General features: G+C 39.9%; 1 protein-coding gene and 1 non-coding gene across 3 annotated transcripts in view; both read left to right on the top strand.

The window, feature by feature from the left end:
* The first annotated feature begins 2,093 nt into the window (after nucleotides 1–2,093).
* LOC138915119 (zinc finger protein 684-like) lies at nucleotides 2,094–7,829 on the top strand. Its single transcript, XM_070247420.1, has 3 exons — nucleotides 2,094–2,238; nucleotides 2,475–2,505; nucleotides 6,480–7,829. The coding sequence occupies exons 1-3, from the start codon at nucleotides 2,094–2,096 to the stop codon at nucleotides 7,276–7,278; spliced, it is 975 nt and encodes a 324-aa protein (XP_070103521.1). The 3' UTR covers nucleotides 7,279–7,829.
* Nucleotides 7,830–9,545: 1,716 nt separating this feature from the next.
* Nucleotides 9,546–24,976, top strand: part of LOC100629793 (uncharacterized) — a 44,556-nt gene continuing 29,125 nt past the window's right edge. The window contains exons 1-3 of one of the 2 annotated variants that reach the window (XR_011436434.1): nucleotides 9,546–10,519; nucleotides 11,953–12,168; nucleotides 16,858–16,984. This is a non-coding gene — a transcript (uncharacterized protein). Of the gene's footprint in view, nucleotides 10,520–11,952; nucleotides 12,169–16,857; nucleotides 17,739–24,976 lie in introns of those variants that run through there. The other variant, XR_011436433.1, reaches the window with a different exon arrangement.

Below are 24,976 nucleotides of genomic sequence, written 5' to 3'. Positions count from 1 at the left end.
ATCTGTCATTTGGTGGTAGGAGCTATGGAGAAAAATAGAGGCAGATTAAGGGTGTACAGAGTTTATTTGTAAATTGTATATGTATATCTATATTTTTATATGTATGTATGTATATGTATTTGAAAAAGTAACATAAAAAATTTAGAAAGTACAAGTATGTAAAAGAATAAAATAAAAGTTACGTATAATCCTGCTATCTTTGCAACCCTAAATAATTATTTACATTTTGATATATGACCACCAAGATTGTGTGTCTCTGTGTCTGTGCGCACATTTTTTAAAAAGGGGAGGGGAGGATCATGTTATATATTTCAATGTACTTCTTTAAGCTACAAGTATAAATGGACTCTTTCCATAACAATATCTTTCTACAGCATCTTTTTTTTAATCGACACGCTAGTAATGAACATTTAAGTTATTGTCAGTGTTTTTGTATTATAAGCAATGATGTGAAAACATTACTTTTTATTTCTCCCTTTTTCTTTTTCTTTCTTCCTTTTTTTTGGTGAGGAAGATTGGCCCTGAGCTAACCTCTGTTGCCAATCTTCCTCTTTTTCGCTTGAGGAAGATTGTCCCTGAGCTAACACCCGTGCCAATCTTCCTCTGTTTTGTATATGGGATGCCACCACAGCATGGCTTGATGAACAGTGTGTAGGTCCACGTCTGGGATCAAACCTGCCAACCGCAGGCCACTGAAGCAGAGCCCACTAACCTAACTACCATGCCACCAGGATGGCCCCTCATTTTTTAAGATAATAACAATTTTATTGAATGCTTAGTATGTGCCGTATATTGCTTTGAAAGCTTTACGTGTATCAACTTACTTAATCCTCATAAAAATCCTATGATGTGTGTACTGTTATCAGCATTTTGCACATAAGAAAACCGAGGTACTGAATAGTTAAGTAACTTTCTCAGAGTCACACCACTAGTAAGTGGAGTAGCTGAATTTGAACTCAGGCTGCCTAGCTCCAGAGCTCAGGCTTTTAATAGTTCTATCCATCCATTTTTATTTCTTTAGGATAAATTTCTGGGAGAAAAGAAATCACTAGATCATAAATTAACAATATATTGCAATAGATCAAAAGGGCAGAAATATATATCTACCTAAGAGAGAACATCCTTGTGCAAGTTACCTAGAATCATATCAGAATTAAAAGGAGACAAGTTGTGCTTCCAGAACACGGCCTTCCCTGACTTGTTTGAAAGGTCATTCTTCCACCAATAGCCTTTTCTGTAGCTGGTGTATGGGCACTTATTTCTAGGCTGAAAAGGCAGGGAACTCCCCCAAGTCCTGTTTTCGTAGATCTGTGTCCTTTCCCATGAGCAGCAGAAAATAACCAGTTTCCAGGCAAGACATCCATCCATCCATCCACCTATCCATCCATTTATTCGTTCAAATGCTACTTTGTTTTCTGGTGAATTGCAGTGACTTGTAAGAATCCATATATCAAAGTAGAAAACTATTAATAGATAAGAATATAAACAGGAAAAATATAGATTGAAAGTTAAATTGAACAGAAAGTTAGAAAATTGATATGGAGGCTATAGGGTCTACACAAGTTTGTAATGTTGAGATGCCAATCTTGAAAGTTATAGAAAAAGAATACTCAATCAGTGAAATTGTCAGCCTTGTCCTAGAGAATAAGGTGTAACAATTCCATAAGTAAAGGTTTTCCTGGCACTTATAAAAGAAAAATTTTTGATGAGTGTTTACGTAGGAGATTTTGTTATAAATGCAGTAGCAGTTTTCATGTGACCATTTTTTAGTGTCACTTTATGTAAGCAGAATACATGAGGCCAGAGCAGTGCTCAGTGAACTTAATATTTTGTCTCTTTTTCCTTCTCTTCCTCTCTCCCTCTCTCCATATATATGTATACATGTATGTATATATACGTATGTATGTATATGTATATATTGGGAGAGTTTTCATATGATTTTGTTCTCTCACAAATTTTAATTCCAAATCAAGTACATAGCAGTTTTTGGTTATCCTATATAACTTATTGCAAGCTCTGAACAGTGAGTATAATCAGAGGAATTGCTCTGAATCCGCTCCACATCCACCAGTGGAGCTCTCTCTAGGTTGAAAATGAATGTGCTGTTACAGGGATCAGTGACATTCCAGGATGTGGCTGTGGACTTCACCCCAGAGGAGTGGCAGCTGCTTGACTGTGATCAGAGAACCTTGTATTGGGATGTGATGCTGGAGAACTTTAGAAACCTCGTCTCAGTGGGTAAGGACAGTGGGTGGTAGCTTTTCCGTGTAACTCAGAATGTATTAATAGCGCCCTTCCTTTAAGACTTGTGAAGGCTGTGACCGTTCTGAAACATTAATAAGTTTGGTCCTGAGTTTTAGTGGGCAGAGATTCTTAATCCCCTTTAGGGATCAAGTAGTCTGTTTATGCTTCTCCCTCCCAAATGGAGGAGAAGGGTCTTTTCTGTTCTAAGGTCCATTTGTCGTCGTTTACAGGCCCTGAGACTCAAGGAGGCAGCCCTGAATTGTGAGGTAGTTGTTTGTCCCTAGCACTTTGCCTCCAGTTCTGTGTTGTTTCCCATGAACAGGGGGTCCAGTTACCAAAACTAAAGTGATCTTTAAGGTGGAGCAGGGACAAGAGGCGCAGATGGGAGAGGGAGAGAGCCCACGTTGGAGCTGTCCAGGTGAGTGGGGGAACCAGGCAGGTGGAGTCTTTGGAATTGAGATGCCAGTGGGTCAGTGAGCCACAGGCAACTTGGAAATACTTTTCAGGAAGCACCTCTTAAAAGCCACACACCTTTGGAAGGGACTGGGTACACTTGACATAGCATCATCATCTCCCCAAATGACACCTTCCGTTTCACTGTCCCCACACAGCTGCTCTTTCTCTTTGCTCAGCTCTCGTGTGGAGGGATGTGCCTCTCCTCTCTCCTCTGGCTCCTCGCACTGCCTGTTTCAGCGAGGTCCTTGCTTTGTTCTCTTAATTCCTGCAATCCTCATTCTTCCCTCCTCCACGTGACCGCAGATCTTTTCCATACAGTTAGTTCTTACAATGTAGTCAGATTGTGTGGATTTGAGAAATGAGGAATGATAAAAGAGTCCAGAGTGTTGAACTAATAAGATTCCCTCTTGAAAGAAGGAAACCTCAGAAATAGTGAGGAATTTTCTTCTCCTCCCTTTTCCCTGACTTTATCATATCAGTGGACTTAGCATTTGTAGAGTGTCGAGCTTGGCAGGGATAGTGTCACACTGGACATGGTGTGGCATCATGGTAACAGTCAGAATTAACTTTCTTAAGCACAAAATATATAAAGGCAAAGGTTGGTAAAGACTAGGAGTCTTGTGTTTCAGGTCCCCAGAGTTAATGGAAGCCCTAAGTGTGGAAAACAAAATGTGAAATTTGAGTTGAAGAGTGCGGTGTCAGGGGCAAAGAAGGATTCTGGAGGCCAGTACATCTGGCAGACTGAAAGAGGTTATAAAAAGCAGGATTAATTATTAGGACAAATTTCACGTCAAGTGGTAGAAACAGCTGATGATAGAAGCAAAAGGAATTTAAGTCTGGTCTCTCTTAAACCTTCTGCTGGGCCTCTGTGTTCCTGGGTATATCTAGGCGTTGGAGAATGAATCCTAGCTAGACGGGGAGTTGGAGAACTTTCTACAAATATGCCACAACTGTGGTTTGGATGGTTTAGGAGGATATAGGAATGTGCCTCTAGATACAAGGGAGTTAATGGCTTAGCAAAATTCATTTGGTAGTTATGTGCGGCATGAGTAAGGAGAAAGAGAGGTGTATGAAAGAGACTAGGGAGTGTCCTAACAGGATAATTTAAATTTTAGATGTTGTAGACCTTGACTCTGATCAAATTTCTCCAAACCAATCCACCTCTTCTCATTTCCCCATAAAGCCTTATCTCCTTGTTCCCTGATTACCTGACTCAGTCATTCCTCTGAAATGGCTCACTGCCCTCTCAGAGCTTACTCTGCATCCTTGTCGAGAGTCCTTTTTAACTTCCTATGTCATCGTTATGACTTGACTTTGTGCCTGTTTCACCATCTCTCACAGGTTGGAAAGTCATATTTACAAATAGAAAAATCTACTTGTTCTCATTATTGTTTTCCAGAAGCCTCCATTTCAGCAATGTTTTCCTTAAAGCTCAGGGGCAGGAGAAATACAGATTTCTCTTTTGTTTTGCTGTCCCAAATGGGAAACTAGACCTGAAACCGGAGATGTTTTTTGTGGTAAGAAACACGTGATATGAAATCTACCCTTTGACAGATTTTTAAGCATGCAGTACAGTGTTGCTAACCATTTCCACAGTGTGGTACAGCAGATCTCGCGTGACTGAAAGTCTGTACCCATTGAACAGCAACTCCCCATTTCCCCCTCCTCCCAGCCCCTGGCAACCGCCATTCTACTTTCTGCTTCTGTGTGTTGACTGTTTTAAATACCTGGTATAAGTGGAATCATGCAGTATTTGGTCTTCTGCGACTGGCTTATTTCACTTAGCTTAATGTCCTTGACGTTCATCCATGTTGTAGCATATGACAGGATTTCCTTCTTTTTTAAAATATGTGTATACCATATTTTCATTATCCATTCATCTGTCAGTTAACATTTAGATTGTTTCCAGCTCTTGGCTGTTGTGACTAATGCTGCAATGAACATGGGAGTGCAAATATCTCTAGGAAATCCTGTTTTCGGGTTTTTTGATAAATACCCAGAAGTGGGATTGCTGGATACTGTGGTGGTTCTATTTTTGATATTTTGAGGAAACTCCATATGTTTTCCATAGTGGCTGCACTGTTTTACATTCCCACCAATGGTGCACAAGAGTTCCAACTTCTCCATACCCTTGCCAACACTGTTGTTTTCTGTTTTTTTGATAATGGACATCCTAACTGATGTGAGGTGCTATCTTATTGTGGTTTTGATTTCTATTTCCCTGATGATTAGTGATGTTGAGCATCTTTTCATATACCTGTTGACTATCTGTATGTTTCCTTTGGAGAGAAGTCTATTAAAGTCCTTTGCCCATTTTTTTTGCTATTGAGTTATAGGGGTTCCTTATATATTTTGGATATTAAGCTCTTATCCAATATGTGTTTTTTAAATATTTTCTCCTATTCTGTAGGTTGCCTTTTCACTCTGTTGATTGTTTCCTTTGCTGCACAAAAGCTTTTCAGTTTGATGTTAGTTTTAGTCCATTTTTGCTTTTGTTACCAGTGCTTTTGGTTATCATATCCAAGAAATCATTGCCAAGACCAATGTGATGAAGTCTTTCTCCTATCTTTTCTTCTAGGAGTTGTATAGTTTCAGGTCTTACATTTAAGTCTTTAATACATTTTGAGTTGATTTTTGTGTATGGTGTAAGAGTAGGGTTTAATTTCACTCTTATTATGTGTGCATATCTGGTTTTCCCAGCATCATTTGTTGAAGAGACTATCCTTTCCCATTGGGTAGCCTTGGCAACTTGTTGAAGACTGTACGTTCATGGGTTTATTTCTGGGCTCTATTCTGTTCCATTGGCCTATATGTCATCTTTATGTCAGTACCATATTATTTTGATTACTGTAACTTTCTAATATGGTTTCAAGTCAGGAAGTGTGAGGCCTCCTGCTTTGTTCTTCTTTCTCAAGAATGTTTTGGCTATTTGGAGTCCTTTGTGGTTCTATATGAATTTTAGAATTGTTTTTTCTATTCCTGCAAAAAGTGCCATCGAGATTGCATTGAATCTGTAGATCGCTTTGGGTAGTATGGACATTTTAACAATAGTAAGTATTCTAGTCCATGAACACAGGATGTCTTTCCATTTATTTGTGTTTTCTTTAATTTCTTTCAGCAGTGTTTTGTAGTTGTCAGTGTACAAGTCTTTCACCTACTTGGTTAAATTTATTCCTAAGTATTTTATTCTTTTTGATGCTATTGTAAATAGGATTGTTTTCTTTATTTCCTTTTTGGATTGTTTGTTTTTAGTGTGTAGAAATGCAACTGATTTTTGTATGTTGATTTTGTGTCCTACAACTTTGCTGAATTTGTTTATTAGTTCTAATAGTTTTTTTGTGGAATCTTCAGGGTTTTCTACATATAAAATCATGTCATCTGTGAACAGAGATGCTTTTACTTCTTCCTTTTCAATTTGGATGTCTTTTCTTTCTTTTTCTTACCTAACTGGTCTAGCTAGGACTTCAGTACTATGTTGAATAGAAGCAGTCAGGATAGGCATCTTGCCTAGAACAGTAGTCTTTAAAATTTTTCTTTCTATAACATGATATTGGAAGGAGTAACTGGGAATGTTTCATTTTGCTCCTGTTTAGAAGTTATCTACTTACTTGATGAGCTAGAGAAACAGGAGGGTAGCAAAGACAATTTTATGTTCACTTTCAAGAAAGCACTGACCAAGCAGAGAGTCCAAAATTGTAATCTGAGTATAAACTTTATTTCTTCAAGACAACATAAATGTGAATCAAATGGAAATAATTTGCAACCTAATTTACACTTAGTTATAATAAAAGTTATATTGGAGAAAACTCTTATGAATACACAGAATGTGGCAACACCTTCAAAAACAAGTTTTGTATCATTAGACATGAAAAAAAGCATACAAGAAAAAAGACCTTTGGATGCAATGAATGTGAGAAAACCTTCCAAAAGAAGTCTCATCTCATTAGACATAGAAAAAAATCATACAAGGAAAAAAAAAAATCTTTTGAATGCAATGACTGTGGGAAAGCCTTTAACAGTAGGGGACACCTTATAGCTCATCAAAAAATTCATAGTGGAGAGAGACCCTTTGTGTGCAATGATTGTGGGAAAGCATTTATGCATAAAGCACAACTGGTGGTCCACCAGAGACTTCACACTGGAGAGAAGCCCTATGAATGTCGTCAGTGCGGGAAATCCTTCACTTGGAACTCCTCCTTTACTCAACATGTGAGATCTCATACACTCGAGAACTCATTTGCATGTAAGGAATGTGGGAAAACCTTCAGGTACAGTTCGTCCCTTTATAAACATTCTAGATTTCATACAGGAGAGAAACCGTACAGACACAGAGAATGTGGCAAAGCCTTTGCAGACTCATCAGTGCTTGTCATGCATCAGAGAATTCATACAGGCGAGAAACCCCATGGGTGTCCTGAATGTGGCAGAGCCTTCATCAAGAAGTCACATCTCCTTAAACATTCTTTAACTCATACAGCAGAGCAACAAAATAAATGTCACACATGTGGGAAATCTTTTAACCAGAAGATTCATCTCATTCTCCATCAAAGAAGTCATAAAAACATGGAAGCTTTGTGAATGTGGGAAAACTTAAAATTAGCTTTTTAATAAAGCAGCAAAGAATTCATCATGAAAAAGCCCTGTCAACTGAATAAACAGGGAAAAGCATGTTCTGAAACTCATATTCTGTAAGTAGTATTACTAATTTTATTGAAAAGATTACAGAAAATTTTGAGTTTTATTTGGCATTATGATCTGTGCTCTGTGCTCTTTGCTCCCTTTCTTAAATACCAGAATTAATAGAGTAAAAGAATTAGCTAAGTATGAACCATAATGAATCAAAATTAAACAGATGTTTGAAAATTGAAACAAGGTATAATTTATTCATTTATTTTACTATTTAAACCAAGTCATTGTCAGGTGCTGGGGGATAGAAAGCATTATATTTAAAAGATACTTACGAGGGGGGGATGAACAGGTTTTTACATCAACATATGTGCTTATGATTGCAAGGCGAATGAACTGGTCCAGGTTTGGTGAATGGAACTCCCCCTCAGTGGCGGAAATGTAAATTGGCATAATCTTTTGGACCACGGTTTGGTAATGTGATTAAAAGTCTTAAAACTTCATACCATTTGACTGAGCAATTCCATTTCTAAGAATCTGTCCTAAGGAAATAATTAGACATTTGGTAAATGACTCACGTACAAAGGTATTTATCATTGTGTTATCTACACTAGCAACAGTTACTGCAGTACTCAACCAGCCCTCAGATCTACTTAGTGGCTTATAACAACAAAGATTTATTTCTCACCCCTAACACAAGCCCATGCTGGACAGGCTGGGGACTCAACTCCACGTTGCCTCACTCTGGAACCATCCTGAACATATTTGTTACCTACTGCTGAATAACAAATTACTCCAAAACTTGGTAGCTTAAAACAACAAACAATTATTAGCTCACAATCTGTGGGTCAGGAATCTGGCATAGCTTTGCTAGATCCTCTGTCTCTTATGAGACTGCAGTCAAAGTGTTGGCTGGGACTACAGTCATCTCTAGGCCGAACAGAAGGAAGGACAGGCTTCCAAGCTCACTTATGTGGTGATTGGCAGGCCTCAGGAGAGCCACTTCCAAACTTACTCACGTGGCTGTTGGCAGGCCTGAGGTCCTACCTGGTGGGAGACATCAGTTCTTTGCCACACAGACCTCTCCGGGTCCCACAAGAACAGCTCACAACAAAGCAGCTGGCTGCTCTTAGAGTGAGCAAGGGAGCGAGGGAGGGTAAAGAGGACAAGCAAGATGGAAGCCAGAATCGTTCTGTAACCTAATCTTGGAATTGATATCCCATCACTTTTGCTATATTCTCTGTTCCTTAGAAGCAAGTCACTAGGTTCAGCCCACACTCAAGGATAGTGGATTGCAAGGGCTTGAGTATCAGGAGAAGGGGTCACTGGAGGCCATTTTAGAGGCTGTCTGCCACACTGAACATTACAATTTCTGGGGCAGAGGGTAAAGAAACATGACAAATTGTGCACTGGCTCTTAAAAGATTCCTTTTGGAAGTGGCACACGTTACATTACTACACATTACCTTGCTCATATTTTGCAGCCAAACAAGTCATGCTGTCACCACTAACTTCCAAGGGATGGGAAATTGCAGTTCTACCACATACTGGGAAGAGGAAACCCATTATATTTGTGAGTGGCACTGACTACCACAGCTGCAGGTTCAACAGTGGGAGAATAGTTTAAAATTTTTGATACATCCACATACAGAACATGATGTAACTCTAACTCTAACAGATCTTAAGCAGGATATCTCCTTTAGCCCAGGATGGAAACTAGGATCAACAAGTGAGGATCATCAAATACTCTACATTATTTTATTTTTTAAAAAGCCACAGATAATTGGGGGCCCGGCAACTTCTCCACTTCCACGACTTAGTAAAAAGTAACCAAACCGACTTCTCTATCCTCAACCATCTTCCCAGACCTGCTCCACCCATCCCCTCAACCTCATATAACTAGAAGATTGGTTGGAGGGGCGGAATGGGAATCACAAGCGTCATGAATCAGCCCTGGGGGAGAGTGCCCTGGTGTTTCTCTCCAAAAATCAAGTAAGGATTCCAAGAGCTTCCCCCCACGGAGACTGGGGCTACTTGCAAGAAGCTCCTGGAAGCCTGTACGGAGACAGCAAGGCAGAGACGGGCGGCCAAGCGGCTACCACGTTAAGCACACTATCTGGGGGAGGGGTGGGCCCAGAGGGTGGAAGAGGTCACACTGGGGTGGAGCCACCCATCAGAGGACCGTGCGGGAGGGAGGGCCGCCCCGACCGGCCCCGCGCCACCCTGCCTTAGAACGCCTGCCCGCCAGAGGCGCCTGTGCAGCCGTCAGTGGGAACCAGCGCGGTGACATCCCAGAGAGCGACAGGCCACGAGGGAGACACCGGTCCGTCTCCGCACTCTCAGTCCCCAACCCCCAAAGGAGCCCGACCCCGACGTGCGAGGGAGGACAAGTCATCCCGGCCCGCCCCTCCGGGAGCTCCGCGGGACGGCCGAGCTTCTACAGCGGCAGGAGAGAGGCTGCGGGCACTCCCATTGTCGCAGACCAGGAAATAAAAAGTGGTCTTTCTCCCCTCAGCAAGGCGGAAAGAGGCGTTTCCACACGCCAGGCTGACGGCTGGGCCAGCGGACCCGGGTGCTACCGGGCGCACCCAGGGGGCGCGCCGCAGGGGCTTGTGGGAGTGTCCGCGGCTCTCTCCGCGCAGGCGCAATGCGGCCGGGCAGCGGGCTCGGCCCCGCGGCCAGGTGCCGTGGAGGTGAGGCTGGGAGGCTCTTCGCGGCAAGACTGGAGGGGCTCCTGGGTCAGCGGGAAGATGGAGATCAAAGGGCCAGAATGAGGGTGGGATTGAGGGACTTGAAACTTCAAATCTGGGGCCCGGGAGCGATGGTCCCCAAAAGAGTGTGGCGCTGCGGTTTGCCTGTGGAGGGTTCTCCAAAGCAGTCTCTTCACCCAGCTCCGCTCACGGCGGGCAGGAGCGTTAGTGGAAGCTGCCGCCCGAGTGACTTCAGGGTCCCTTTCTCCTTCAGACTCCAGTCTTGTCTCAACAGCCCTGTGCCCGGCTGCTCCCGGCTGTGAGCCCCTCAAATCGGGGCCGCGATCACTGGGTAGCGGCAGTGCGGGTCCGCCGTGTCTCTCCCCTCGCAGAGCAGCGTGTGCAAGGTGCCTCCACCCTTTGGTGCCTCAGGTTTCTCCCTAAGCGTTTGGTCGCCTGCTTTGCAATCCTGTGTCCAGAGCCCCCTATCCTGAGTTCCTCCAGGTATGTATCCAGGGACGAGCTTAGTGTAACTCTGAGCCTGGCTGGGTTTCCGACTATGGGCCTCTCGCTGGCCTCGCAGAGACTTGGGGCCTGGGAGAAAAACGCCAGCCAAGAAAAAGCTCTTCCCGAGCCCATAGGAGTCAGCTGTGCTCTTTCGAGTGAAGGCTGCAGCTCCACAGGCAGCTGGTACCCGTCTTGAGAGCACGCACCTGTGACCTGAGGCCTCCTGCCAAAACTATGAGCCAAGGCTGGAGTCTGGAGGTGGAAGGGGTTCTGGAGCTGCTGGGGCTGCAGAGGTTACTTAGCAAGGCTTGGGTCAGGCGGCCACTTTCAGAGAACAGGGAGGGACCGTGCGGGTTTTGACTCAGAATAGAGGGGAGACGATTTACCTAAGATCGTGAACGATCTGTAGGGTGGAGAAGAGAGGGCATCATAGGTCAGGGCGGTTGAGAGAATGGTTCGGGCAGGGCATAAACAGTTGTCCCAGCTGGCCACTCTGGGAGCTGCAAGGCAGGCTTGGTGTCTCATGGTTCCTTTCTCGCCCAGCTCTGCCTCCTTAACTCCCTGACCTTGCCCAAGAGGAAGATGAGATGACCAATTCCCAGGTGAGGTGCAGTTTTCCTTTTTCAGTCTAGAAGGTGTCTAGAGGAAAAAGACAGTTCCTCTTCCTTCCTTAGGAAAGAAGGAAACCAACATTTATGGAGCACTTACTGCATGCTAGATATACATAACATTGATTTTTCTTTTAATTCTCACAACGGTTGTGAGAAGTGGATGATATTCCCATTTTACAGTTGAAGCAAGCAGCTCAGTGAGGTGTAGACACTTGTCAAATTCGCCAAGCTATTAGATGGTGGAGCCGGGATTCATCTCTTAAGTCTGTTGTCTCTGCTGTCCTTGTTGTCAGTGGACAAGTCTTCTTATCCAGGGACTGAGTCTAAATTGTCCACATCTAGAGGACTGGGCCTAATCTGTGAAATGAAGAACTCCAAAGGAAGTGCTCCCTTCTTTAATTTTGGTCTCTTCTATACCTAACATTCATTTATCTGCTCAGTCATGGCTGCTCTGTGCTCATTTGTAAGACCAAAACAAATTGACTTAGATACAGTTCTTACTTCAAAGTGTGCAGTTTCTTTGGGGGAGATCAATATGTTCATGCATAAAATAGAGATGACAGCAGTCCCCCGTTACCTGAGGGGAGGGATTCAGAGATCCCCAGTGGGTGCCTGAAACCATGGATAGTACTCAACTCTATACATACTGTGTTTTCTCCTAAGCAACAGGTTACCAGCCAGGTAGTGTATGCAGCGTGGATACGCTGGACAAAGGGATGATTCACATCCCAGGCAGGCTGGCAGCACGGGTCACAACTGGCGCACAATTTAAAATGTACGAATTGTTTATATCTGGAATTTTCCATTTCTTATTTTCAGACCATGGTTGACCTGGGGTAACTGAAAGTCTGGACATTGAATCTGAGGAAAGTGAAACTACGGGTAAGGGGAGACTACTACTCATGTATACAGTAAATAAATTGAAAAGAAGCCATCGCTGAGTGCCAGTCTGAGGACTGCAGTCAGTGGTATCTGTGCTAGAGGAGAGGAAAAATCAGTGTGCACCAGGTGATCAAGGAAGACTTCCTGAAGGAGGTGAGCTTTATATTTCTTAAAGATTGGAGTATATAGTGAGCTTCCATACCTCTTTCAAGTCTTCTCTTTTGTTGCTCATAATTGCTTTATGAGCTGGTATCTGATCAGTTTTTTACAATGTTTCATGTGTGCTTGAGTGGAATGTATATTCTCTAACAGTAGGTGCCAACTTCTGTAGGTGTCCATAAAATCTGACTTGTTCAAAATTTCTGTACCTTTACTAATTTATTTTTCTTTGCTTGACCCATCAGTAAGTGAGAAAAATATGTGTGGAATCTCTTTGAGTACTAGATATCTCAATTTCTCTCTGTACTTCCATTTTTAAAAATGTAATTTGAGGATGTTTTATGAGGTATATAAAAGTTTACAGTTGTTATATCTTCATGGAGAATTGAACTTTTTATCCTTATGTAGTCACATTTTATATCACTGGTGATGCTTTTTGTCTAGAAATCTATTTTGTGTGATGTTGGTATAGCTATTCCAGCTTTCTTCTGGTTCTTATTTGCCTGGTTTGTCTTTTCCCATAATTTTACTTTCAACTTTTTCATGGCCTTTTGCTTTTGGTGTATATCTTGTTAACAGTTTATAGCTGAATTCCCCCTCTCCCCCTCAATCTGATGATTTCTGCCTTTTTAATTAGCAAATTTAGTCTATTTGCATTTAGTGTAGTTGATATATTTGATGTGTTTATCTTACATTTTAATTTTATTTGTCCATTTTTTTTCCTGTTTTTTCCCTCCTTTCTTACCTTTTTGTTCCTGTTGTTTTTTAAGTGGTCAGAGCTTCTTTCCCTGTGTTCTTGTTTGAAATTTATAACCTATATCTATTGTTTTGGAGGTTACCCTTGAAATTTTATTATGCATATTTGCAAGTTTAAGTTTAAATGTGTTAATCCCTTTTAGAATAATGCAAGGACTTTAAAACTCTTTAGTACTGATCATATCCCTGTTTGACTTATAAGCTATTGTTTTCTGCTTTTTAATTCTGTCCTTTTAATAAATTAGATGTTATTCAAGCCATTATTTTATACAGACAGTGTTTGTTTGGATTTACGTATATATTTACCACTTGTTTGCTTGTTGTTCCCTCTTGTATCTCGGCCCTTCCTTCTGGGGTCACTTTTCTTTTTCTGGAAGTACATTCTTTAGACGTTCCCTTTTAATGCATCTTTAGACATTCCATTTGCTTTTTTTTTTTTTTTCACAATTGCATGTTATTTCCAGATAATTTCTTTGCTTGATCATGTTATAATTGCATCTTTTATTTTTTAAAATAACTCTTGTATTGCTGTTCTGGTTCTGTATCTGATAGTTTAAATATCTGTAATTGCTGGTAATCTAAATCTGTTTTCTGCTGACTCTCACCTTTGACTTTAATTGTAAGCTCACTGATTGCTCTTAGTATATATGTATGAGTCCCATGGGAAATTTATCTCCAGAGAGAATTGACTTCTGTTTCTGCCAGTAGCTTAGAAGATGCCACTAACATGGGATGATTCCAAGTCCTCATGGGTCCCGGGTTAGGCTAAGCTCCCCGTCCTGCAGGATACAGGGTCCCATATCCCATAGCATTGCTGCTGTTGGCATCTCTCCAAGGGGCAAACCCATCCCTTCCAACTGCCTGTCACTCTGGTCTCAGGTCACTGGGTTGTTTTGTTTTATTTTTTCCTTTTCAGTTGTGGGGAAAAGAGTTGTCCTTTTTCTTTGGTTCTAGTTAGATGGAATTCCTTGTTTTTGTAAAATAATGTTACTGACCTGTAAAACTTATAAATATTTTTACCATCTGATTTGGTATTTTTCAACTTCACTAGTAATCCAGGAGATGTTAATTATAATATAATGAAATGGCATTTTTGCCACTTGTCAAATTGGCAGAGATTTCCAGTAAAACCAAAACTCTCAAATACTTTTAAATTAAGTGTCATTTTGCCACAAACTTTTTGAAGGGCTTTTGGAAATATGTGTCAAAAGTCTTTGACCTCACAATTCTACTTCTAGGAATTTTCCATAAGAAAAAGAGCTGATGAATGTATAAAATTTAAATACAGTGATATCACTTGCAGTACCATTATAATAATGAAAACGGGGAAGCAACTTAAGTGTCCAGTATAGGGAGATTCTTAAATAAATTATGATATAACCACGTGGTGAACCACTATGCAGTCATTAACAAGGTGTGGAAGAATATTTACTAATAAGGAAAAATGTTCATGATGTTTTCTTTCAAAAATGTTAAAAAAAATCTCCAATTTTTAAAATTTTCATATATATTCCAAAATGTAAGTACAGTTGTCCTCTCTTATCCATGGTTTCACTTTCCACAGTTTCCGTTACCCACAGTCAACTGCCATCCAAAAATATTAAGTGGAAAATTGCAGAAATAAACAATTCATAAGTTTTAAATTGCACACTGTTCTGAGTAGTGTGATAAAATCTCATGCTGTCTGCCATCAACTCTGTCCTACCTGGGATGTGATTATGCCTTTGCCCAATGTATCCACCCTTTATATGCTACCTGCCTCATAGTCATTAGTAGCCTTCTTGGTTATCAGATCGATAGTCGTGGTATTTCAGTGCTTGTGCTCACGTAACCTTATTTTAGTTAATAATGGCCCCAAAGCACAAGGGTAGTGATGCTGGCAATTCAGATATGCCAAACAGAAGTCATAAGGTGCTTCCTTTAAGTGAAAAGGTGAAAGTTCTCACTTAATAAGGAAAGAAAAAAATTGTATGCTGAGGTTGCTAAGATCTAAGGTAACTTTTACTACAGTATATTGTTATAATTGTTCTATTTTATTATTGGTTATTGTTGTTAATCTCTTACTAAGCCTAATTTATAAATTGAACTTTATCATAAGTATGTAAATACAGGAAAACACAATGTATGTAGGGTTGGGTACTGTCTGCGGTTTCAGGCATCCGCTGGAGGTCTTGGAATGTGTCCCCTGCAGATAAGGAGGGACCACTGCAGTAGTTATTTTTGGGCAATGTGATTATATATTTTGTTTTCTTTTCTGTAGTTTTCTCTATTTTCTATAATAATTAGCACTTTTGTTATCAGAAAAAAGCAAACGAAATGTGATTCTCTTTGTGGGGGTGGGAGGTGGGGGTTATTTGACGTGTTCGTTGCTTTGACATCAAATTTTCTTTCCATAGATGAATGGTAATTATGTCAGTACGTACCCTAGGAAAAAAGTCATAATTTAAGTGTCTAGCCTAGAAATACAAGCCAGCACTGTGTCAAACTGGTGGGCTAGATTAGAGACTAAGAGTTGCCAATGTATTTTTTTTTATTATATAAAAAGAGTTTGGAGCATTTAGAAAAATCCTAAGCCAAGTGAATAAATAGTACAGCTGTATTGCAAAGACATTCTAGAAGCAAGGAATGTAAAGAAAAACCAGAGATTGTACTTTCTTTACATAAGAGCAAATAGAGCATGGGCTGAGAGGTTTCCCTTATATCAGCAGCTAATTTATGTGTGTCTGCTACTCACTGTGTGCAGGATCATTATAGATGTGAGAACGTTTCAACACTGCAAGTGATTTTTCAGCATAATCTGTAGTGGTACAGCCATGTATACACTTGAGGTTGATTGTGCTTTAATAGCTGAAATTAAAACCTAGGGTTGGGCATTAAAAACTGTAGTTTTAGGCATTTATATGACATATTTCTATTATATTTAGGAATAAATTTTAGAAAAATAACAAACTATAACTGCTGTGGTTATTCATTATTGACTAAGAACAAATCCAATTTTATGTATGTATCTGAGTAAATTTGTAAAACAAACTCCTCAATAAATTTTGTCAATCTCCTGATATTCAAGACCAAGTCAAAATATTAGCAGTGTCCCTATATTCAAGACCACCCTGAATATTTTCATTTTTACAGCCAGTTCCCAAAAGCTTCCCATAATTAAGAATTGAAAATGAGTGCTAGAGTATGCACATACCTAATTACTGGGAATTTATTTTGATCCACTTTGTTTTTAAAGTTGCTATATCTCTAGATTTAGCAATTTTGCATTAATTCACTGTTATGAATATTTTATATAGGAAATAACTTTTTGATAGTTGAGAAACAGAATTAAGACAGTGGATAGGTATCCAGAACATACATATTAAGGGTACCTTCAAGTATATAATATATAGTCTTAGAAAATAGGAGTTAAGGGGCTGGCCTGGTGACATAGCGGTTAAGTTCGCATGCTCCACTTTGGTGGCCCAGGGTTTGCCGGTTCAGATCCTGGGTCCCTCCAAGCCCCCCAGTACATAGTTGTATATCCTAGTTGTGAATGCCTCGTTGTGCTATGTGGGACGCCACCTCAACACGGCCTGATGAGCGGTGGCATGTCCGCATCCGGCATCTGAACCAGCGAAACCTGGGCTGCCGGATTTTGCCCAACCGGAGCTCGTGAACTTAACCACTCAGCCCCAGGGCCGGCCCCTTTAAATTGGTTTTTAAGAGCCTTTTGTATTAGTAGGGTTGGTGAGCATCTATGTTAGATATATGTATCTTTTAAATTGTTTTTATTCTTTTAATTATCCTTATGGCTCGGGGCAGAGCTCTGAAGCCCCTTTGATTCTGCCTTCCCTTCTCAGTGTTGCCAGGTTGACCCTTTGTACCACGAACGCTGGTGTAGATGCTTGCTCACTGAAGAGGCATTACTGTTCATTGGTGTTTTAGGAACCTGTTACGTTCAAGGATGTGGCCATGGACTTCACCGAGGAGGAGTGGGGGCTACTAGACCCTGCACAAAGGGCCCTGTACAAAGAGGTGATGCTGGAGATCTACGGCAGCCTGGTCTCAGTGGGTGAGGACAAATGTGCTTTCAAGAACTTTTGTTTCCTTGGTCGTTAAAAGCTGTCAGCTCTTAAAGTGTTTAACTAAGCGAGAGCTTGCGATTCAAATATCAGAATGTCCAAATCAGTATTGAGAGAAAAATGTTGCTACCTAAGTAAAAACCTGCTTCCCCTCCCCCATTTGTATTTCTTTTTTGTTGTTGTTGGGGTGAAATTCACACAACAATGTTAACTACTTTAAAGTGTCCAATTCAGTGGCGTTTAGTTACATACAGTGTTGTATGACCACCTCTTCTGTCTCCAAAACGTTTTCATCACCCGGAAAGAAAAACCCCGTACCTGGTGAGCAGTCGCTCCCCATTCCCCCCTCCCTGTAATTGCTTTTTAATTTGAAGAATATTGAAACAAAGTATATTGCATATAAAGTAAAAAGTGTCTTTCAGACTATTTTCTATTTATGTGTAAGCAAGCAGAAAATATATAGCTCACACATATATTTAATGTCTATTCATGTATTTATCTATTTGTTTATTTTACAAAAATAAGTTCTACAACTTTTCTTTCAGTCACTAATATACATTAGATATCTTTACATGTCAAAATATTTAGACCTATTTCAGTCTTTTTAATGGCTGTATCATATTCCATTGTATGATGTATTGATGTACTGAAATTGATTTTTTAACCAGTGCTTTATTGATGGATATTTAAGATACCAATTTTTCTCTATTATAAATAATGCTGAAATAAATGTCCTTGTACTTGTATTTTCAGATACTTACTCCATTATTTCTATAGAATCAATATCTACAAGAGGAATTGGTGGGTCAGAGATGATATCTCTACTTTGCTATCAAATTGCCCCCTGAGAAGTTTGAATCAGTTATCTTCTCATCATGAGAATTCCCATTCTCCACACTCTCACTGACTCGTAATCTTTTTATTCTTTGCCTGTCTGAAAAGTAGAAATTACCACCTTCTGACTTTCTGCTAGTCTTCTCTTCCTCACAGTAAAATAGAAACTCTGCTCTTCAAGTTGCTTAGGCCAAAAACCCTGAAGTCATCCCTGACTCCGTTTCTCTCTCACCTCCTAATGAATCCGTCAGCAAATCTGCCAGCTCGCTTTCAGGTTGTATCCAGAATCCAGTAACCCCTCACCACCTCCACTGCCAGTACCCTAACCTGATCGGCCAACCTTCCTCCCTCATTATGGAATAGCTTCCTCCCTGGTCTTCCTTCCTTCCTCACCCCATCCAGGCCCGTTTTTCATATGGCGATCACTCTCATCTTTTAAAACTCTAATTCAAATGCAAACCTTTTCATATGAGTGTCCTTCAGCTGGTGAATGGTTAAACAAACTGTGGTACGTCCATGCTATGGAATGCTGCTCAGCAGTAGAAAGGAACAAACAGTTGATTCACACAGCACCTTGGACAGATCTGAAGGGAACTGTACTAAGTAAAAAAAAAAAAAAAAAGTCGATCTCAAAAGACTACATACCGTATGATTTCATTTATATAACATTCTTGAAAAGACAAAATTGTAGAGATGCAGAACAGCCTAGTGGTTGCCAGGGATCAGGGATGGGGAGAAGTGGGGAGTGAGATGGATCTGGCTATGAAAGAGCAGCATGAGGGGTCCTGTGATCAAACGGTTCTACGTCTTGACTGTGGGAGTTACACATCTCCACATGTAATGAAATTGCGTAGAACTAAGTACACACACACTCACAAATGAGTGCATATAAAATTGGTGAAACTTGAATGAGGTCTGGGAATTATTGACCTCATCATCTTAAATGGAAGCAAAATTATAAAAATTTGATTTGAAAAAATATATTTTCTGTAGAAATCTTAGAAAATACAGATGATTAATGAAATTCTATTCCACATTTTATTTTTAAAGGTTTTATTTTTCCTTTTTGTCCCCAAAGCCCCCTGGTACATAGTTGTGTATTTTTAGTTGTGGGTCCTTCTAGTTGTGGCATGTGGGACACCACCTCAGCATGGCTTGATGAGTGGTGCCACGTCCACACCCAGGATCCGAACTGGCGAAACCCTGGGCTGCTGAAGTGGAGCGTGTGAACTCAACCACTTGGCCACGGGGCTGGCCCCCACATTTTGTTTTTAAGTATATTCTATTAAAAAGGGAATATTATTCAGTGCTAAAAACAAATGAGCTATCAAGCCATGAAAAGACATGGAGGAAACTTAAATGCATATTGATAAGTGAAAGAAGCCAATCTGAAAAGGCTACATACTATATGATTCCAACTGTATAACATTCTGAAAAAGGAAAAACTATAGAGACAATAAAAAGATGGTCTCCAGAGGTTAGAGGGGCAGTGGAATTATTAGGCACAGCACAGAGGATTTTTGGACAGTGAAAATATTTTGTATGATACTGTAATGGTGGATACATGTCATTATACATTTGTCAAAACCCATGGGGTATACAACACCAAGAATGAACCCTAATGTAAACTATGGACTTTGGGTGATAATTTCAACATAGGTTTGTTGATTATAACACATGTACTACTCTGTCCAGGGATGTTGATAGTGAGGGAGGTTTGTTGAGGGAAAAGGGGAACGGGCAGGGGGCATATAGGAACTCTGTATATTTTCTGCTCAGTTTTGCTGTGAATCTAAAATTACTCTATAAAATAAAGTCTATTTAAAAAACAAAACACTGCAGCAAAAACAAAAAACCAAAGTAAAGCAGTTGGGGTTAGAAAAATCAAACCCACAAACCAGAGAAAACACCTTGTAACATTTCATGTGTGTGCTTCCATTATTATTTCTGATACATAATATATACACATATGTAAATATGTATTTATACAAAATGGGGTTATACAATTCATACTTTTGTAATCTGCACTTTGCATTCAATCTATTGTGCCCATCTTTCTTTTTTTTTAATCTTTTCTGACTCATCAATCTCTTTCAGAAGATCCTTACCCCTAAAAGTTAACGGAAGTACATGCATACAAAATTTTTTATACGTTTCAGGAGATTCATCAACTCCTTAAGCCCATCCGTGAACCCGTATCCATTTTAATAGCTGCATAGTATTCCATTGTGTGGAACTACCTTGATTTATCCAAACATTTATTAATTGAATTAAATATGCTGGACACTGCTCTAGACACTGGGGATACAGCAGTGGACAAAACAAGTATCACCATGTGACATTTACAATGGGGGGAGAGATAGACAATAAATAAATAAATAAGTATGTATTAAATGACAGTGGGTGCCCCAAAGCAGGGTGAGGAAAGGTGGGGGTAATGGCAGGGTGGAGTGTGATCGGGGAAGGCCTCTCTGATAAGGTGACGTTTGGTCGGGGATCTGAAGGAAGTGAGGGAGCAAGCATTGGGGATATCTGGGGGAAGAACATTCCATAAACAGTCCCTTATTATTGTGTCTTAGTCCCTTTGGGCTGCTGTAACAAAATACCACAGAGCAGGTGGCTATACACAACAGAAATTTATTTTTCACAGTTCTGGAGGCTGGAGGTCTAAGATCAGAGTGTCAGTTTGGTCTCCGTGTGGCAGACTTCTCTTTGTATCCTCATATGGCTGGTGGACTCTGTGGGACTTCTTTTAAAAGGGCACTAATTCCAGTCTTGAGGGCTCTGCCCTTATGACCTAGTCACTTCCCAAAGGCCCCACGTCCTAATACCATCACCTTGGGCATTAGGTCTTAATTTGGGGGGACATGAATATTCAGACCATAGCATGTTGAATGTACGCCTCCTTTCCACTTATTTTCCTGTTAAACAGTACTTCAATCTGCATTATTGTACATTTGTCTGATTATTTCCTTAAGACAACTTTCTAGAAGTAGAATTGTGATGTCAAAGTGTAAGTACATTTTAAGGCTTTTAACACTCACCCCCGCAATGGAAATATCTCTATGCAAGCCGTTGTTCAAAGTACTTCACTGGAATTAACTGGTTTAATCTTTACAATAACCCTGTGAGATAGATGGGTATTAACATCATCCCCATTTTGTAGAGAAGGAAACTGAGGCACAGATATCTATTTTTCTGTCTATTCTGTAACCTCGTTACTTTTTAGTCACTGGTTCATCATGGACATGACTCCATATCAGTATATCCAGATCTGCCTCATCCTGTTTTTTTAACCTCATCCTTTTTTAAGAGCTGGACTGTATTCCATTGTACAGAAACACCGTAACTCATTCTAGTCTCCTCTTGATGGACATTTAGGCTATTTCCAGTCTGGCAGTATTATAATGTTGCAGTTAACATTCTTTTTTTTTTTTTTTTTTTTTTTTTATTAATGTTATGATAGATTACAAGCTTGTGAGATTTCAGTTGTACATTTTTGTTAGTCATGTTGTGGGTACACCACTTCCCCCTCCGTACCCTCCCCCCACCCCCCTTTTCCCTGGTAACCACCGATCAGATCTCCTTCTCAATATACTAATTTCCACCTGTGAGTGGAGTCATATAGAGATCGTCTTTCTCTGACTGACTTATTTCGCTTAACATAATGCCCTCGAGGTCCATCCACGTTGTTGTGAATGGGCCAATTTCGTCTTTTTTTATGGCTGAGTAGTATTCCATTGTGTATATATACCACATCTTCTTTATCCAATCATCAGTTTCTGGGCATGTAGGCTGGTTCCACGTCTTGGCTATTGTAAATAATGCTGCGATGAACATAGGGGTGCAATGGACTCTTGAGATATCTGTTATCAGGTTCTTAGGATAGATACCCAGTAATGGGATGGCTGGGTCATAGGGTATTTCTATTTTTAACTTTTTGAGAAATCTCCATACTGTTTTCCATAGTGGCTGTACCAGTTTGCATTCCCACCAACAGTGTATGAGGGTTCCTCTTTCTCCGCAACCTCTCCAACATTTGTCGTTCTTGGTTTTGGATGTTTTTGCCAATCTAACGGGGGTAAGGTGATATCTTAGTGTAGTTTTGATTTGCATTTCCCTGATGATTAGCGATGATGAACATCTTTTCATGTGTCTATTGGCCATATTCATATCTTCTTTTGAGAAATGTCTGTTCATGTCCTCTGCCCATTTTTTGATCGGCTTGTTTGTTTTTTTGTTGTTAAGCAGTGTGAGTTCTTTGTATATTATGGAGATTAACCCTTTGTCGGATAAGTGGCTTGTAAATATTTTTTCCCAATTAGTGAGCTGTTTTTTTGTTTCAGTTCTGTTTTCCCTTGCCTTGAAGAAGCTCTTTAGTCTGATGTTAAGTCCCATTTGTTTATTCTTTCTATTGTTTCCCTCAACTGAGGAGTTACAGTGTCCGAAAAGATTCTTTTGAAACTGATGTCAAAGAGTGTACTGCCTATATTCTCTTCCAAAAGACTTATTGTCTCAGGCCTAATCTTTAGGTCTTTGATCCATTTTGAGTTTATTTTGGTGTGTGGTGAAAAAGAGTGGTCAATTTTCAATCTTTTGCATGTGGCTGTCCAGTTTTCCCAGCACCATTTGTTGAAGAGACTTTCTTTTCTCCATTGTAGGCCCTCTGCTCCTTTGTCGAAGATTAGCTGTCCATAGATGTGTGGTTTTATCTCTGGGCTTTCAATTCTGTTCCATTGATCTGTGGACCTGTTTTTGTACCAGTACCATGCTGTTTTGATCACTGTAGCTTTGTAGTATGTTTTGAAATCGGGGATTGTGATTCCGCCGGCTTTGTTTTTCTTGCTCAGGATTGCTTTAGCAATTCGCGGTCTTTTGTTCCCCCATATGAATTTTAGGATTGTTTGTTCAATTTCTGTGAAGAATGTTCTTGGGATTCTGATTGGGATAGCATTGAATCTGTATATTGCTTTAGGTAGTATGGACATTTTAACTATGTTTATTCTTCCAATCCATGTACAAGGAATGTTTTTCCATCTCTTTATGTCATCGCCTATTTCTTTCAAGAAAGTCTTGTAGTTTTCATTGTATAGATCCTTCACTTCCTTGGTTAAGTTTATCCCAAGGTATTTTATTCTTTTCGTTGCGATTGTGAATGGGATAGAGTTCTTGAGTTCTTTTTCTGTTAGTTTATTGTTAGTGTATAGAAATGCTACTGATTTATGCACGTTAATTTTATACCCTGCTACTTTGCTGTAGTTGTTGATTATTTCTAATAGTTTTTCTGTGGATTCTTTGAGGTTTTCTATGTATAAGATCATGTCGTCTGCAAACAACGAGAGTTTTACTTCTTCATTACCTATTTGGATTCCTTTTATTTCTTTTTCCTGCCGAATTGCTCTGGCCAGCACCTCCAGTACTATGTTGAATAGGAGTGGTGAAAGTGGGCACCCTTGTCTTGTTCCTGTCCTCAGAGGGATGGCTTTCAGCTTTTGTCCATTGAGTATGATGTTGGCTGTGGGTCTATCATATATGGCCTTTATTATGTTGAGGTACTTTCCTTCTATACCCATTTTACTGAGGGTTTTTATCATAAATGGGTGTTGGATCTTGTCGAATGCTTTCTCTGCATCTATTGAGATGATCATGTGGTTTTTGTTTTTCATTTTGTTGATGTAGTGTATCACGTTGATTGACTTGCGGATGTTGAACCATCCCTGTGTCCCTGGTATAAATCCCACTTGATCATGGTGTATAATCTTTTTGATGTATTGCTGTAATCGGTTTGCCAAAATTTTGTTGAGGATTTTTGCATCTATGTTCATCAGTGATATCGGCCTGTAGTTCTCCTTCTTTGTGTTGTCCTTGTCAGGTTTGGGGATCAGAGTGATGTTGGCTTCATAGAATGTGTTAGGGAGTTCTCCATCTTTCTCAATTTTCTGGAACAGTTTGAGGAGAATAGGTATTAAGTCTTCTTTGAATGTTTGGTAGAATTCTCCAGAGAAGCCGTCTGGTCCTGGACTCTTGTTTTTGGGGAGGTTTTTGATTACCGTTTCTATTTCCTTGCTTGTGATTGGTCTATTCAGATTCTCCATTTCTTCCTGATTCAGTTTGGGGAGATTGTAGGAGTCTAGGAATTTGTCCATTTCTTCCAGGTTGTTCAATTTGTTGGCATATAGTTTTTCATAGTATTCTCTTATGATCTCTTGTATTTCATTGGTGTCTGTTGTGATTTCTCCTCTGTCATTCCTGATTTTATTAATTTGCGATTTCTCTCTTCTTTTCTTGGTGAGTCTGGCTAGGGGTTTGTCAATTTTGTTAATTCTTTCGAAGAACCAACTCTTTGTTTCATTGATCCTTTCTATTGTCTTTTTTGTTTCAATATCGTTTATTTCTGCTCTTATTTTTATTATTTCCCTCCTTCTACTGACTCTGGGCTTTGTTTGTTCTTCTTTTTCTAGTTCTGTTAGGTGTCGTTTGAGATTGCTTACGTGAGCTTTTTCTTGTTTAGTGAGGTGAGCCTGTATTGCGATGAATTTCCCTCTTAGGACTGCTTTTGCTGCATCCCAAATGATTTGGTATGTCGTGTTCTCATTTTCATTTGTCTCCAGATAATATTTGATTTCTTCTTTAATTTCTTCAATGATCCATTGTTTGTTGAGAAGCGTGTTGTTTAGTCTCCACATTTTTGCACCTTTCTCTGCTTTTTTCTTGTAGTTGATTTCTAGTTTAATAGCGTTATGATCAGAGAAGATGCTTGATATTATTTCAACTCTCTTGTATTTATTGATGTTTGCTTTGGTTCCCAAAATATGGTCAATCCTTGAGAATGTTCCATGTGCACTTGAGAAGAATGTGTAACCTGCTGTTTTTGGATGAAGTGTTCTATATATATCTATTAAGTCCATCTGGTCTAATTTTTCATTTAATTCTATTATTTCCTTGTTGATTTTCTGTCTGGATGTTCTGTCCATTGGTGTTAATGGTGTGTTGAGGTCCCCTACTATTATTGTATTGTTGTTGATGTCTTCTTTTAGTTCTATTAAGAGTTGCTTTACAAATTTTGGTGCTCCTGTGTTGGGTGCGTATATATTTATAAGTGTTATGTCTTCTTGGTGGAGAGTCCCTTTTATCATTATATACTGTCC

The sequence above is a fragment of the Equus caballus genome, chromosome 2 (assembly GCF_041296265.1).
Source record: "Equus caballus isolate H_3958 breed thoroughbred chromosome 2, TB-T2T, whole genome shotgun sequence".
Lineage (NCBI taxonomy): Eukaryota > Metazoa > Chordata > Mammalia > Perissodactyla > Equidae > Equus > Equus caballus.
Note: the sequence above shows the minus strand (reverse complement) of the source record. Positions and strands in the feature narration are given on the sequence as shown.

Excerpts from the sequence above, each read along its gene's own strand:
- LOC138915119 (XM_070247420.1), top strand. The coding sequence starts at position 2,094 with ATGAATGTGCTGTTACAGGGATCAGTGACATTCCAGGATGTGGCTGTG. Across the intron at positions 2,239-2,474 it reads TAGAAACCTCGTCTCAGTGG|GCCCTGAGACTCAAGGAGGC; the intron begins GTAAGGACAGTG and ends CGTCGTTTACAG. Across the intron at positions 2,506-6,479 it reads CAAGGAGGCAGCCCTGAATT|TTATAATAAAAGTTATATTG; the intron begins GTGAGGTAGTTG and ends ATTTACACTTAG.